The 18,286-nt window shown below is 50.8% G+C and overlaps 1 protein-coding gene across 1 annotated transcript in view; it reads right to left on the reverse strand.

Moving 5' to 3' along the window:
* BCAR1 (BCAR1 scaffold protein, Cas family member) overlaps positions 1-18,286 on the reverse strand; it is a 115,236-nt gene that overhangs the window by 56,646 nt on the left and 40,304 nt on the right. The window contains exon 2 of the mRNA XM_075577037.1: positions 16,290-17,030. Coding sequence (XP_075433152.1) covers positions 16,290-17,030 — 741 coding nt within the window. The remainder of the gene's footprint in view (positions 1-16,289; positions 17,031-18,286) is intronic.

The following is an 18,286-nucleotide window of genomic DNA, read 5'->3' on the forward strand; positions in this document are numbered from 1 at the left end:
GACGTCGCAGCAAAACAAACGTATTGCCGCTGTCGCCTGCACTTATTAGTAAGCACAACGTGACGGGGCGACCGATTGGTCGCGATCGCTGGAGTCATCTTTATTTGATTTTCCAGCGACCGTCGCCGGCACTATAATCTCAGCCTAACTGCGCATGCTATGTCTTGTATATAATGTATAACCTGCTCACTTAATGTAACTATGTATTTGTTATTGTAACTCTGTGCCCAGGACATGCGTGAAAACGAGCGGTAACTCTCACTGTATCACTACCTGGTAACACATTTTATAAATAAATAAATAAATAAATGAAAGAAGGCAACTAACAATTCCTAAATAAATTAAAACACCTCTTCCTATGCTTGTGGTGCGGGTGGAGGGGGAGGATTCGGGACGGTGGAGTGAATATCTAGAGATGGCAGAGAGAGGTGCGGGACGGACGTACAGGGGCCGGGAACACGTTCTTCCAAATACTCCTTCTAAAGAATAATAATAACCATTTGGATTATTCTGTTTAATCGATGCTGAACGTGTGCGACACGCGGTTAACACGCGGTTAATACCCACGCACTATCATTCTAAGGCTGCGTCCATGGTACCTCAGACCGGGCGGACGCGTCCGCACGCTGAGCGAACAGACTGCCTTAATAGGCAGTGTTCGCGTACATGCGGCATGCGGGCGCATGCGTGCGGAGGCAGGAGGGGGCGAGCGATGCACAAGAAATCAGTTCAAACTGATTTCTCGTGCGACAGGGCAGTCACGTGAGCGGTTCACCCACTGAGGGCGAACCAGCTCCGTGACGTCACTGGGAACGCCCCCAGGAACGCCCCCCCACAGCCCGAGTACTATGGTCAGAGAAAGCACCTGCTTTCCCTCAGCCTCCGCGCGTCTCCGCACCATGTCCGCAGCCTTAAGGGGGGTGCTGCGGGAAGGAAGTGTAAGTGCTTCATGACACAGATCACACCTAATATCCAACATCTCCCATTACACACTGCACAGACTCAATACCTCGTCCCATATAGCACAGACTCAATACCTCGTCCCATATAGCACAGACTCAATACCTCGTCCCATATTTTTTTTTTTTTTTTTTTTTTTTAGCATGTTCTTGTATAGCGCTGCTAATTGTACGCAGCGCTTTACAGAGACATTTTGCAGGCACAGGTCCCTGCCCCGTAGAGCTTACAATCTATGTTTTTGGTGCCTGAGGCACAGGGAGATAAAGTGACTTGCCCAAGGTCACAAGGAGCCGACACCGGGAATTGAACCAGGCTCCCCTGCAGCAATCTCAGTGTCAGTCAGTGTCTTTACTCACTGAGCCACTCCTTCTCCCAATAGCACAGACTGAATACCTCGTCCCATATAGCACAGACTCAATACCTCGTCCCATATAGCACAGACTCAATACCTCGTCCCATATAGCACAGACTCAATACCTCGTCCCATATAGCACAGACTCAATACCTCGTCCCATATAGCACAGACTCAATACCTCGTCCCATATAGCACAGACATTATACCTCGTCCCATATAGCCACAGGCTCAATACCTCGTCCCATATAGCCACAGGCTCAATACCTCGTCCCATATTGCACAGACTCAATACCTTGTCCCATATAGCCACAGGCTCAATACCTCGTCCCATATAGCCACAGACTCAATACCTCGTCCCATATAGCCACAGACTGAATACCTCGTCCCATATTGCACAGACTCAATACCTTGTCCCATATAGCCACAGGCTCAATACCTCGTCCCATATAGCCACAGGCTCAATACCTCGTCCCATATTGCACAGACTCAATACCTTGTCCCATATAGCACAGACTCAATACCTCGTCCCATATAGCACAGACTCAATACCTCGTCCCATATAGCACAGACTCAATACCTCGTCCCATATAGCACAGACTCAATACCTCGTCCCATATAGCACAGACATTATACCTCGTCCCATATAGCCACAGGCTCAATACCTCGTCCCATATAGCCACAGGCTCAATACCTCGTCCCATATTGCACAGACTCAATACCTTGTCCCATATAGCCACAGGCTCAATACCTCGTCCCATATAGCCACAGACTCAATACCTCGTCCCATATAGCCACAGACTGAATACCTCGTCCCATATTGCACAGACTCAATACCTTGTCCCATATAGCCACAGGCTCAATACCTCGTCCCATATAGCCACAGGCTCAATACCTCGTCCCATATTGCACAGACTCAATACCTTGTCCCATATAGCCACAGGCTCAATACCTCGTCCCATATAGCCACAGGCTCAATACCTCATCCCATATAGCCACAGGCTCAATACCTCATCCCATATAGCCACAGACTGAATACCTCATCCCATATTGCACAGACTCAATACCTTGTCCCATATAGCCACAGGCTCAATACCTCGTCCCATATAGCACAGACTCAATACCTCGTCCCATATTGCACAGACTCAATACATTGTCCCATATAGCCACAGGCTCAATACCTCGTCCCATATAGCCACAGGCTCAATACCTCATCCCATATAGCCACAGGCTCCATACCTCGTCCCATATAGCACAGACTCAATTCCTCGTCCCATATAGCACAGACTCAATACCTCGTCCCATATAGCACAGACTCAATACCTCGTCCCATATAGCACAGACTCAATACCTCGTCCCATATAGCACAGACTCAATACCTCGTCCCATATAGCACAGACTCAATACCTCGTCCCATATAGCACAGACTCAATACCTTGTCCCATATAGCCACAGGCTCAATACATCGTCCCATATAGCCACAGGCTCAATACCTCATCCCATATTGCACAGACTCAATACCTTGTCCCATATAGCCACAGGCTCAATACCTCGTCCCATATAGCCACAGACTCAATACCTCGTCCCATATAGCCACAGACTGAATACCTCGTCCCATATAGCCACAGACTGAATACCTCGTCCCATATAGCCACAGACTGAATACCTTGTCCCATATTGCACAGACTCAATACCTTGTCCCATATAGCCACAGGCTCAATACCTCGTCCCATATAGCCACAGGCTCAATACCTCGTCCCATATAGCCACAGGCTCAATACCTCGTCCCATATAGCCACAGGCTCAATACCTCATCCCATATAGCCACAGGCTCAATACCTCGTCCCATATAGCCACAGACTGAATACCTCGTCCCATATTGCACAGACTCAATACCTTGTCCCATATAGCCACAGGCTCAATACCTCGTCCCATATAGCACAGACTCAATACCTCGTCCCATATTGCACAGACTCAATACCTTGTCCCATATAGCCACAGGCTCAATACCTCGTCCCATATAGCCACAGGCTCAATACCTCATCCCATATAGCCACAGGCTCAATACCTCGTCCCATAAAGCCACAGACTGAATACCTCGTCCCATATAGCCACAGACTCCATACCTCGTCCCATATAGCCACAGACTCAATACCTCGTCCCATATAGCCACAGACTCAATACCTCGTCCCATATAGCCACAGACTCAATACCTCGTCCCATATAGCCACAGACTGAATACCTCGTACCGAATAGCCACAGACTGAATACCTCGTCCTATATAGGCACAGACTCAATACCTCGTCCCATATAGCCACAGACTCAATACCTCATCCCATATAAGCAGACGCAATACATCGTCCTATATAGCCACAGGCTCAATACCTCGTCCCATATAGCCACAGACTGAATACCTCGTCCCATATAGCCACAGACTGAATACCTCGTACCGAATAGCCACAGACTGAATACCTCGTCCTATATAGGCACAGACTCAATACCTCGTCCCATATAGCCACAGACTCAATACCTCATCCCATATAAGCAGACGCAATACATCGTCCTATATAGCCACAGACTGAATGCCTCGTCCTATATAGCAGCATTTATAGGAGCCGCACATTGAAAGCCATCAGCCACGTAATGCCTCAGATTTGGGGGTTTACAAAACAGGATCGAGTCGGTCAGTGGGTAAAGTCTCTAGCCTTTGAAGTGGGTGATCCGGTCTTCTTGTCACCTTGTCAAGCGACTTTATCTCACTGGGCATCAGGCACCATAATTAGATTGTAAGCTCTATGGGGCAGGAACTCACTGTGCCTGCAATATACCTGCAGTCATACTCTCAGAGATAATACCGGTATACACATACACGCCCAGAGAGGTAATACCGGTATACACATACACGCCCAGAGAGGTAATACCGGTATACACATACACACCCAGAGAGGTAATATCAGTATACACATACATGCCCAGAGAGGTAATACCGGTATACACATACACGCCCAGAGAGGTAATACCGGTATACACATACACGCCCAGAGAGGTAATACCGGTATACACATACACGCCCAGAGAGGTAATACCGGAATACACATACACGCCCAGAGAGGTAATACCGGTATACACATACACGCCCAGAGAGGTAATACCGGTATACACATACACGCCCAGAGAGGTAATACCGGTATACACATACACGCCCAGAGAGGTAATACCGGTATACACATACACGCCCAGAGAGGTAATACCGGTATACACATACACACCCAGAGAGGTAATACCGGTATACACATACACGCCCAGAGAGGTAATACCGGTATACACATACACGCCCAGAGAGGTAATACCGGTATACACATACACGCCCAGAGAGGTAATACCGGTATACACATACACACCCAGAGAGGTAATACCGGTATACACATACACGCCCAGAGAGGTAATACCGGTATACACATACACTCCCAGAGAGGTAATACTGGTATACACATACACGCCCAGAGAGGTAATACCGGTATACACATACACATCCAGAGAGGTAATACCGGTATACACATACACGCCCAGAGAGGTAATACCGGTATACACATACACGCCCAGAGAGGTAATACCGGTATACACATATACGCCCAGAGAGGTAATACCGGTATACACATACACGTCCAGAGAGGTAATACCGGTATACACATACACGACCAGAGAGGTAATACCGGTATACACATACACGCCCAGAGAGGTAATACCGGTATACACATACACCCCCATAGAGGTAATACCGGTATACACATACACGCCCAGAGAGGTAATACCGGTATACACATACACGCCCAGAGAGGTAATACCGGTATACACATACACACCCAGAGAGGTAATATCAGTATACACATACATGCCCAGAGAGGTAATACCGGTATACACATACACGCCCAGAGAGGTAATACCGGTATACACATACACGCCCAGAGAGGTAATACCGGTATACACATACACGCCCAGAGAGGTAATACCGGAATACACATACACGCCCAGAGAGGTAATACCGGTATACACATACACGCCCAGAGAGGTAATACCGGTATACACATACACGCCCAGAGAGGTAATACCGGTATACACATACACGCCCAGAGAGGTAATACCGGTATACACATACACGCCCAGAGAGGTAATACCGGTATACACATACACACCCAGAGAGGTAATACCGGTATACACATACACGCCCAGAGAGGTAATACCGGTATACACATACACGCCCAGAGAGGTAATACCGGTATACACATACACGCCCAGAGAGGTAATACCGGTATACACATACACACCCAGAGAGGTAATACCGGTATACACATACACGCCCAGAGAGGTAATACCGGTATACACATACACTCCCAGAGAGGTAATACTGGTATACACATACACGCCCAGAGAGGTAATACCGGTATACACATACACATCCAGAGAGGTAATACCGGTATACACATACACGCCCAGAGAGGTAATACCGGTATACACATACACGCCCAGAGAGGTAATACCGGTATACACATATACGCCCAGAGAGGTAATACCGGTATACACATACACGTCCAGAGAGGTAATACCGGTATACACATACACGACCAGAGAGGTAATACCGGTATACACATACACGCCCAGAGAGGTAATACCGGTATACACATACACCCCCATAGAGGTAATACCGGTATACACATACACGCCCAGAGAGGTAATACCGGTATACACATACACGCTCAGAGAGGAAATACCGGTATACACATACACGCCCAGAGAGGTAATACCGGTATACACATACACGCCCAGAGAGGTAATACCGGTATACACATACACGCCCAGAGAGGTAATACCGGTATACACATACACGCCCAGAGAGGTAATACCGGTATACACATACACGCCCCAGAGAGGTAATACCGGTATACACATACACGTCCAGAGAGGTAATACCGGTATACACAAACATGTCCAGAGAGGTAATACCGGTATACACATACATGTCCAGTATTACCTCTTATGTTTTACTGGACAGTGTCCAAATACAGGACAGTCCAGTTCAATACCGGACACCTGGCAACCCTACACACAGATGTGCACATACAGTATACAGACACATGCATACATATAGAGACACACAAACACCGAAATTCACAGATACATTCACATACACACAAACACAACAAGCACTTTTTTTGTGGGACCCTTCCCACCCTCCCCCCCCCCCAAAGTTCTATATGATCCATGTACACCCAACACGTGAGTCTCTCTGTGCTTCTTGATATTGCCCAGAAAGACGCAGCCCCCCCCTCCGAGACTGCAGGAAAACACCTCTTTACAGGATCATTTTCACAGCCAATTAAGCCATTGCACGCCGTTCTGACACACACAGGGGTACACTCTGCCCCTTCCAGAACTGCTGGGCACAAACAAGGAGCCGAGCGCAACTCCATGCCAGACACGCCAGTGACCCATCTGCTTCGGCTACATGTTAAATGAGCCATAATTATAGTTAATTTCTAATTAGTAGCCTGCCAGCTGCATGCTGTCTCCTAAACTCCAAAACCGCTCTTATTTCTCCTGCAAAAGAAACTCTGAATTCGCCCCCTTTTTTCTTTCATTGCAACTTAGATGGGCAGTCCCACCTAGGGCAAAGTGTACTAATGGCAGTGACATGGTTAAGGGGTCAGTCCCACCTAGGGCAAAGTGTACTAATGGCAGTGACATGGTTAAGGGGTCAGTCCCACCTAGGGCAAAAGTGTCTAATGGCAGTGACATGGTTAAGGGGTCAGTCCCACCTAGGCGCAAAAGTATACTAATGGCAGTGACATGATTAAGGGATCAGTCCCTCCTAGGCGCAAAGTGTACTAATGGCAATTACATGGTTAAAGGGTCAGTTCCTCCTAGGGCCAAAGTGTACTAATGGCAGTGACATGGTTAAGGGGTCAGTCCCTCCTAGGAGCAAAGTGTACTAATGGCAGTGACATGATTAAGGGGTCAGTCCCTCCTAGGAGCAAAGTGTACTAATGGCAGTGACATGGTTAAGGGGTCAGTCCCTCCTAGGAGCAAAGTGTACTAATGGCAGTGACATGATTAAGGGGTCAGTCTCTCCTAGGGGCAAAGTGTACTAATGGCAGTGACATGGTTAAGGGTCAGTCCCTCCTAGGGACACAGTGCTATATGGCAGCGGTGCGCAAACAGGGGGGTGCGACCGCCAGGGGGGGCGCAAGATTATTCAGGGGGGGCGCGGGCGGTTGCAGAGGCCCCGCGCTCTTCCCCCGAGGCATTTAAATTAATGCCGGGGGATCGCGTGAGGCCTCTGCAACTTCACTTACCTTCTCTTCGGCGACGCGTCACCATGGCAACATAGCCGTGGGGATATGTGACGTCACGTTGGCATTGCAATGTGACGTCACGTGACCCCGCGGCGTCATTTGACGCCGGGAGCCGAAAAGAAGGTAAGGGAGGGGGCGCGTGCAGGGAGGGGGCGCGTGCAGGGAGGGGGGGGGGGGGTCGGGACTAGAAAAGCGAAGCCAGCCAATCAGAACGTACAGCATCTGGTTAGCCAGTCAGGACGAACCAGAAAAGGAAAAAGGTTCAAAACAAGTATACAACAAAAAACATTATATAAGTGCACCTGTAACTGGAAATAACGTGCACCAGAATAGAAATATTGAGCTAGTAGTTCTTGCTGACTTCAACCTCAATTGGCTTGACCCAGAAAACCACAAATTTCTCAACCTGCTCCTTTAAATTAAAAAAAACTGTAACCGCTCACTGATTGAATCGTATCCTCCTGTCCCGACAGAATCCAAACCTCTGATATTGTACCCGGCACTTTCAGTGATCATGCACGGGGCTGCCGACAGGGGGGCCGCCGACAGGGGGGCCGCCGACAGGGGGGCCGCCGACAGGGGGGCCGCCTCTCCATCACTCTGACTCCCCATGTGGGCGCCGGGCCTCCCCGACATGCACCGGTATGAGAGAGGGGCTCGGCGTGGGGCAGTGAGCTGGGGAGAGCCGGGGCCCGGCAGTAACCAGAGCACAGGTAGCCGGATAAAGAAGTTGGGCCCAACTGCGCGGGAAAGTGAGAGAGGCCTGCACAGCGTGCAAGGCCAGCCCCAAGGTAAGTGTGTGTTTTGTATGTATTTGGGGGCGTTTTTTTTTTGTGTTTGTGTGTATTTGGGGGGTGGGAGTTTGTATGTATTTGGGGGGTAGGTAGGGTGACCAAAACCGGGACGGAGTCGGCGCATGCGCGGCTGGCAAGTGCTGATAAAAACCGGGAGTGTCCCAGCTAAACCGGGACGTCAGGTCAGCCATGGGGTAGGGTTTTTTTTAAATTTATTTGGGGGGGGGGGGTTGTATGTATTTGGGGGGCATGTTTTTTTTTGTTTGTATTTGGGGGGATTGTATATGTTTGGGGGTTGGGGAAGATTTGTATGTATTTGGGGTGGGACGGGTTGTATGTATTTGAGGAGTAGGGGGGTTGTATGTATTTGGGGGTCAGAGGTTGTATGTATTTTGTGGGGGGGTAATTATTGTGGGGGGATTGTGTGTGTGTGGCCAGGGGGCGGAGGTGAGGCAATGAGTGTGAGGGGAGATTAAGAGAGCAGGATTGAGTGAGAGAGGGGTAATTGATGGAGGGGGAGAGTGAGGGGTGTAAGAGAGGTGGTGAGGGGGGGGACAGGGTGAGGGAGAGGGGGTAAGAGTGCGACGGGGGAAAGTAAAATACATGGGAAAAGGGGGAGATAGATGTGTGAAATGGGGGGGCTCGCATGATCGCTGACCCCGGGAGGGGGGGGGGGTTTCGGAGCCCTAGTCCTGGGCCCCAGGAAATCTGTCGGCGCCCCTGATCATGCAATTGTGCATACGTAAAATCAAACGATTAAAATGTTCGCCCTAAAGTCCTATTCACTAGAACAGATAGAAATGTTAACATTCAGCTATTTCTGGTCGTCCTCACCAACTGTACTTGGTACAGAATCAACTATTTCCCATCTGCGTTCCTAAAACTCTGTGATATCCACACTGCACTGAGTCAGCGTCCCGGAGGCCCACCTTCCTGAGGGGACATCCCATCTTACTGAGCTTAACCGCTGTAGTGATGCCTTGTGGTGTCGATGCGAATGAACTGACTACACAAGACCCGGGAAATTGCAGAGCCCTGTGGAATACCTGCACAGGGCATCATCTCAGCACTGCGCTGACCATTCTGATCCAAACACATCAAATTCTGGAAAGTCATCACTAATATATTTGAGCCCTGTAGCACATCAAGAACCTTCCATTGTCAGAAAGAATGGTGTACATTTCTTTGATCATTCAGCCATTGCCAACACATTCAATGAATACTTTGTGGGGTGTGCTAGTTCCTTATTATCAAGACACAAACGTGACCTTAAACCATAAGCCCAGACTGAGAGCCCCCCTATATCAGCACCCCCTCCTCACTGTGCTCATGAATTTCAATGTATCCCAGTGTGAAGAACAGATTTTGGGATCTCCTTAAGCTAAAACAACCAATGTGGGCCTGACCCATTACAACCCTAAGTTCCTACGTATTCGTGCCCCCGTCATTGCTAAACCAATTGCCTCCTTAACTCTTATGTTGCCTCCCAGGCAAATCCCTACGGTCTGGAAACCCGCTAGAGTTATCCCGGTCTTAAAAAGTGGTGACAAAGTCATTGCCTCAAACTACAGACCTCTCTATTCTACCGCTATTATCCACAGTCGTAGAAGGATGTGCTCGTCTCCAAATAAGCAGCTTTTATAAGAAGTCAGATTTTCTACGTCAATTGCAATCTGGCGTCTGACCAAATCCCTCCACAGTGACGACCCTCTTCAAATTTGCATTGAGATCCAGTGTGGACTGGACCCCGGAAAGTTGACTGGTGCAATATTCCTAGTTTTTGCTCATTCTTTTGATGCTGTTGACCACGCTATTGTGTTAAACAAGCTCCAGTACTCTGGTATTGGACCACATGCTTTAAACTGGTTTAACTCTTATATATCAGGAAGATCCCAATATGTGTCTGTCCCAGGCTCCAACTATAACCATGTGGGTGTTACCTGTGGGGTCCCCCAAAGGTCTATTCTGGGGCCAGAGGCGGATTTCCATTAGGCCCGGGACTAGGGCGGCACAATTTTGTGGCGGCAAAAATTCCCCCCCATATGCATTTTCCGCGCTCTCGGGCCTATCGGACGTAAGGGGAAGTCACTTACATGTGTCGGCTGCCTCCTTGCTGCCGCCGCCCCCTACATCTCTTTTATAACCCCAGCATGAAATGATGGCGCGGACGCCCCAACGTGACATCACACGGCATCTCATTGCCATGGAAACGTGATGTCGCGGCATCAAATGACGTCGTGTTACCATGGCAATCTGACCCCGTGCGCCGTCGCGTTGATGACGTCAGCGCAATCCCAGCCTCCTACGTGCAGGCAATTCCAGCCTCCTACGTGCACGCAATCCCAGCCTCCTACGTGCACGCAATCCCAGCCTCCCACGTGCAGGCAATCCCAGCCTCCTACGTGCAGGCAATCCCAGCCTCCTACGTGCACGCAATCCCAGCCTCCTACGTGCAGGCAATCCCAGCCTCCTACGTGCACGCAATCCCAGCCTCCTACGTGCACGCAATCCCAGCCTCCTACGTGCACGCAATCCCAGCCTCCTACGTGCACGCAATCCCAGCCTCCTACGTGCACGCAATCCCAGCCTCCTACGTGCACGCAATCCCAGCCTCCTACGTGCAGGCAATCCCAGCCTCCTACGTGCAGGCAATCCCAGCGTCCTACGTGCAGGCAATCCCAGCCTCCTACGTGCAGGCAATCCCAGCCTCCTACGTGCACGCAATCCCAGCCTCCTACGTGCAGGCAATCCCAGCCTCCTACGTGCACGCAATCCCAGCCTCCTACGTGCAGGCAATCCCAGCCTCCTACGTGCAGGCAATCCCAGCCTCCTACGTGCAGCCAATCCCAGGCTCCTACGTGCAGGCAATCCCAGCCTCCTACGTGCACGCAATCCCAGCCTCCTACGTGCACGCAATCCCAGCCTCCTACGTGCACGCAATCCCAGCCTCCTACGTGCACGCAATCCCAGCCTCCTACGTGCAGGCAATCCCAGCCTCCTACGTGCAGGCAATCCCAGCCTATCCCAGCTTCCTACGTGCACGCAATCCCAGCCTCCTACGTGCAGGCAATCCCAGCCTATCCCAGCCTCCTACGTGCACCAATCCCAGCCTCCTACGTGCACCAATCCCAGCCTCCTACGTGAACGCAATCCCAGCCTCCTACGTGCACGCAATCCCAGCCTCCTACGTGCACGCAATCCCAGCCTCCTACGTGCACGCAATCCCAGCCTCCTACGTGCAGGCAATCCCAGCCTCCTACGTGCGGCAATCCCAGCCTCCTACGTGCACGCAATCCCAGCCTCATACGTGCACGCAATCCCAGCCTCCTACGTGCACGCAATCCCAGCCTCCTACGTGCGGCAATACCAGCCTCCTACGTGCAGGCAATCCCAGCCTCCTACGTGCACGCAATCCCAGCCTCCTACGTGCACGCAATCCCAGCCTCCTACGTGCAGGCAATCCCAGCCTCCTACGTGCACGCAATCCCAGCCTCCTACGTGCACGCAATCCCAGCCTCCTACGTGCAGGCAATCCCAGCCTCCTACGTGCACGCAATCCCAGCCTCCTACGTGCAGGCAATCCCAGCCTTCTACGTGCACGCAATCCCAGCCTCCTACGTGCACGCAATCCCAGCCTCCTACGTGCACGCAATCCCAGCCTCCTACGTGCACGCAATCCCAGCCTCCTACGTGCAGGCAATCCCAGCCTCCTACGTGCAGGCAATCCCAGCCTCCTACGTGCAGGCAATCCCAGCCTCCTACGTGCAGGCAATCCCAGCCTATCCCAGCCTCCTACGTGCACGCAATCCCAGCCTCCTACGTGCAGGCAATCCCAGCCTCCTATGTGCAGGCAATCCCAGCCTCCTACGTGCAGGCAATCCCAGCCTCCTACGTGCAGGCAATCCCAACCTTCTACGTGCACGCAATCCCAGCCTCCTACGTGCACGCAATCCCAGCCTCCTACGTGCACGCAATCCCAGCCTCCTACGTGCAGGCAATCCCAGCCTCCTACGTGCACGCAATCCCAGCCTCCTACGTGCAGGCAATCCCAGCCTCCTACGTGCACACAATCCCAGCCTCCTACGTGCACGCAATTCCAGCCTCCTACGTGCACGCAATCCCAGCCTCCTACGTGCAGGCAATCCCAGCCTCCTACGTGCACGCAATCCCAGCCTCCTACGTGCACGCAATCCCAGCCTCCTACGTGCAGGCAATCCCAGCCTCCTACGTGCACGCAATCCCAGGCTCCTACGTGCACTCAATCCCAGCCTCCTACGTGTAGGCAATCCCAGCCTCCTACGTGCACGCAATCCCAGCCTCCTACGTGCACGCAATCCCAGCCTCCTACGTGCACGCAATCCCAGCCTCCTACGTGCACGCAATCCCAGCCTCCTACGTGCACGCAATCTCAGCCTCCTACGTGCAGGCAATCCCAGCCTATCCCAGCCTCCTACGTGCAGGCAATCCCAGCCTCCTACGTGCAGGCAATCCCAGCCTCCTACGTGCAGGCAATCCCAGCCTCCTACGTGCACCAATCCCAGCCTCCTATGTGCACCAATCCCAGCCTCCTACGTGCAGGCAATCCCAGCCTCCTACGTGCAGGCAATCCCAGCCTCCTACGTGCAGGCAATCCCAGCCTCCTACGTGCACCAATCCCAGCCTCCTACGTACACCAATCCCAGCCTCCTACGTGCAGGCAATCCCAGCCTCCTACGTGCACGCATTCCCAGCCTCCTACGTGCACGCAATCCCAGCCTCCTACGTGCACGCAATCCCAGCCTCCTACGTGCACGCAATCTCAGCCTCCTACGTGCAGGCAATCCCAGCCTATCCCAGCCTCCTACGTGCAGGCAATCCCAGCCTCCTACGTGCAGGCAATCCCAGCCTCCTACGTGCAGGCAATCCCAGCCTCCTACGTGCAGGCAATCCCAGCCTCCTACGTGCACCAATCCCAGCCTCCTACGTGCACCAATCCCAGCCTCCTACGTGCAGGCAATCCCAGCCTCCTACGTGCAGGCAATCCCAGCCTCCTACGTGCAGGCAATCCCAGCCTTCTACGTGCACGCAATCCCAGCCTCCTACGTGCAGGCAATCCCAGCCTCCTACGTGCACGCAATCCCAGCCTCCTACGTGCACGCAATCCCAGCCTCCTACGTGCACGCAATCCCAGCCTCCTACGTGCACGCAATCCCAGCCTCCTGCGTGCACGCAATCCCAGCCTCCTACGTGCAGGCAATCCCAGCCTCCTACGTGCAGGCAATCCCAGCCTCCTACGTGCACGCAATCCCAGCCTCCTACGTACAGGCAATCCCAGCCTCCTACGTGCACGCAATCCCAGCCTCCTACATGCAGGCAATCCCAGCCTCCTACGTGCAGGCAATCCCAGCCTCCTACGTGCAGGCAATCCCAGCCTCCTACGTACAGGCAATCCCAGCCTCCTACGTGCAGGCAATCCCAGCCTCCTACGTGCACGCAATCCCAGCCTCCTACGTGCAGGCAATCCCAGCCTCCTACGTGCAGGCAATCCCAGCCTCCTACGTGCAGGCAATCCCAGCCTCCTACGTGCAGCCAATCCCAGCCTCCTACGTGCACGCAGTCCCAACCTCCTACGTGCAGGCAATCCCAGCCTGCTACGTGCAGGCAATCCCAGCCTCCTACGTGCACGCAATCCCAGCCTCCTACGTGCACGCAATCCCAGCCTCCTACGTGCACGCAATCCCAGCCTCCTACGTGCACGCAATCCCAGCCTCCTACGTGCACGCAATCCCAGCCTCCTACGTGCACGCAATCCCAGCCTCCTACGTGCAGGCAATCCCAGCCTCCTACGTGCAGGCAATCCCAGCCTATCCCAGCCTCCTACGTGCACGCAATCCCAGCCTCCTACGTGCAGGCAATCCCAGCCTATCCCAGCCTCCTACGTGCACGCAATCCCAGCCTCCTACGTGCACGCAATCTCAGCCTCCTACGTGCAGGCAATCCCAGCCTCCTACGTGCACGCAATCTCAGCCTCCTACGTGCAGGCAATCCCAGCCTATCCCAGCCTCCTACGTGCACGCAATCCCAGCCTCCTACGTGCAGGCAATCCCAGCCTCCTACGTGCACCAATCCCAGCCTCCTACGTGCACCAATCCCAGCCTCCTACGTGCAGGCAATCCCAGCCTCCTACGTGCAGGCAATCCCAGCCTCCTATGTGCAGGCAATCCCAGCCTCCTACGTGCAGGCAATCCCAGCCTCTCTGACCTTCACGATATACTGCAATCTGATTTCTCTGAGGTTGAAAACTGGTTCACCCAAAACAAACTGTTTCTAAACACGTACATATCAGTAATGTGGTGTTTGGGATGAAGGCTACATTTCGTAAGCTTCCCATGACAGAGCTACTGATTGGAACCAGCTCTAATACTAATCTTGCCTCGTTAGTAGCATTACATACTTGGGTATGTGGCTTGACTCCAATTTCACATTTGCTTTGCATAGTGACAAACGGAAATCCAAAATGTGTTCCAAACTGGCAATGCTTTATAGAAATAAATTGGTTAGGAAGCACATTGCACAGCAGGGGGGCTATGGGGATATAGTGTACAGCACCCCAAATTCACAGCTCAATGTGCCGTTTTGTGCCGTTTTGTCTTATTCTGTAAATTTAACGCCCACCCTTGTGACATGTTAATTGGACGAGGTTGGCGATCCCTCCAGTCCAGACACAACGTACATCTTTCCGGTCTCACCTTCATATACTGGACAAGTTACCCAACTACCTGAGCAGGCTTCCCACCCCCTAATGTACACAGCTCTTATCTCCTTATATCCGCGTCCAGAAACCTGCTTATAGTGCCATGGTTCAATAAAGAATCGGGTCGCTCTTCCTTCTCGTACCGATCATCCAACGTCTAGAACAATTTACCCGGGTCCCTCAAATCAGCTTCCTCTCTAATTTCCATCAAGACTTCGGCTGTTCCCCACTTTAATAGGTTTGTCATTTTAACATGGTCGCCTCTTCTCTGTGCCCAGGGCAAACTTTAGCAAGCGGTAACTCTGAAGGCATTTTTCCTGGTAAAATATTGTATAAACAAACAAAATATAATAGTAATATAAGCACATTTCAGTCTGTGTGTATCTCATTACATGTGCAAATCTGGGTATAAATAAACATGTCGCTTGGATTTCTCTTTTAATGTCGGTCTTTTTTTTTAATCAATCACAGTACAACAGTACCACTGCTTTTGCCATTTCCGCCCATGTATTAAACACAATATTAAGATTTGTACCCAATAATGTGTGTGTGTGTATATATATATATATATATATATATATATATATATATATATATATAATATATTTATTTATTTTACAGTGAGTTCTGCTCATTCTTCTACAGGCTTTATTTAATTAAAGTGCTGTTCAGAGCTTATTCATGACCGATCAATACCGCAATGATAGCAAACAGAGGCGCCATCAACAGCTGCCACAGCCTTTATTGCTTCAACAATGGAGTTCATTAGCAAGATGAAATATTTAAAGGTGCAACTGAATCCTTTAGAGGCCCAGACAATGATTGAAGTGTGGTGGGCCACACAGTGCAACTACTTCCTCGTCTCCCCCCATTAACACTCCTAAAATTCCTTGTCTTTATTGCAGGAAATTCATGAGTGTTTTTACAGGTCTACCCAACAACCTGCCTCATTTGCCCTACACTACTGTCACGTCATGCGATGACTGCAGGCGAGGATTCTGGGTAATGGCATGCAAATGGGCACCTCTCCATTTTAAACAAAGCTTTTCACCCAACTCAAGCGTTAGGTATAGGAATTGGCAGCATATCACAGTGTTTACCTTTCCAGGTGGTTTCCTGGTTTCACAGACCCTCATGTCCATGGATGGAGGAACTTGGTAGATGTCCTGTGATGGCGTCATTGAAGGCGGGACCTGGTAGATGTCTTGTCCTGTACCAGCAGATGGTGGGACTTGATAAACATCATGAGGTTGTGGAGGGCTTGAGGGTCCCACTGGGACCTGGTAGACCTCATGTGGCTGGTTCATAGATGGCGGGACCTGATAAATGTCTTGAACTTGGCTTGGGAACTGGTTTTGGGATGGCTGGTTTTGGTACAAGGTAGGTTGTTTGGATGGGGTAGTCTGACCTGGGTGCTGTGGTCCCTGGGGACTCTGATATAGTCCTTGTTGCCCTTTAGGTGGTGCTGGAATCAAATAGACATTGTCTCCACTTTGACTCTGGTAAGCAGAATGCATAGGCGTATATTGGGTTGATGTAGACAGCACATTATAGACACCTTGGTGATAAGGCAATGGAGTTTGGGGTGGCTGTTGTTGTGGTTGCTGCTGAGGCTTCTGAGGTCCCTGGTCACCACCACCCTGCTTCTTGTCGTACATTCCTACCAGGGTTTTAAGTCTGTTTCCGGGCACAATGCCCTGTCTCCCATGGAGAGAGCAGAGCCACCAGCCATCCAGCCCTTGAGTGTTCCTCTCAAGCACCGTCATGATGTCCCCCTTCCGAAAAGACAGCTCGTCCGGAGACTCTGCCACATTATCATACAAAGCTTTTGCCAGCACATTCTGCAAGAGACAGAGAGAAGAGAGGTGAGTCCAAAAGAACTGTCAACACTGCATCACATGAAATGGTCCACAAAGCCATTTATCCTATCTTCAACAGAGGACAACACTAGAGGATTCTTGGAAGAATGCAAAGCACCAACTTTGCATTTGTGTTCATCTTGCTAATAGCCATATATGGGCCAAATGTCAATGGCGTTCATGATTATCAAACCCATACCTGATACCGAATAACAATATATTTCCTTATATAGCTATGCTTCCCAAGCATACATAAAATGTCCTGGTGAAGAGCTTACATTCTAAGTTTAATGCCTAGGGAACAAAGAGATAATGTGACTTGCTGAAAATCCAGAGTCGTCAAATCAGCCCCCCCTCCCCCCCCCCATTCCCACCACCCCTATTTCAAAGGCAGGAACATTATCACTGAGCTGCCTACAGGGTATATGAAGACACAAGTTTCATGCACAGCTATGGACCTATTCCAACTAATGAGTTTAAAACAGTTTAATAAATGTGGGGTGTACATGTATTGCTGTGAATATTGTAGTATTAAATGCGTCTCATCTTGGGACCCGATAGAACTTCTAAACAGAAATAGAAGGTGAAGGTGTGGACCTTTGTGTGGCTTATTTTGAGATCCTTCCTCTTTTACACGCTCCATTTGAGGTTCCTCAGCTTTGGGCCACCTCCCGAACCTCCAGAAGAATAGGGAATAGAATAATACCAATACTCTATCAACTTTCTGCTGGTCATACCTCTCCATACACAACATCTAGTGCCTCTGTCAATACAGTCCAACATTGAAGACTCCAAATTCCTACGTCAACCATGCGCTACTTCTTAACTATTTGGATGAACCATGAGATAGTCATGACAACATAATATCTGGTGGTTCAGGGGCCAATGACATGGTGGCTACATTTTCTAGGGCGCTCTCCTTCACAACATTTAAATAAGATGCAGAGGGAACCGCGCGAGAACTCTGTCTGTATCTTAGGTCTGTATTATAGTAAGCGTGTGCGCGCTAGCATCAATGACAAATACCTGTCTCCCTATGACAGCGTATCTAGCGCCGACGCACGCGCACAGCAGAGCGTTGGCGCGGCAGCTTTGTGGGAAGACAATGAAATGTGTCTTTTCGAGCGGCTGCCGTGCCACGTGACACTGAGCCAATCACAGTGAGGCAGGGGAAAAAAAACTACATGTGTGACATCATGGCCAAGCCTCCTAGTCGCGCGCGTCATCGTTTGGCCTAT

This window comes from Ascaphus truei, chromosome 19 (genome assembly GCF_040206685.1).
Source record: "Ascaphus truei isolate aAscTru1 chromosome 19, aAscTru1.hap1, whole genome shotgun sequence".
NCBI classification, from domain to species: domain Eukaryota; kingdom Metazoa; phylum Chordata; class Amphibia; order Anura; family Ascaphidae; genus Ascaphus; species Ascaphus truei.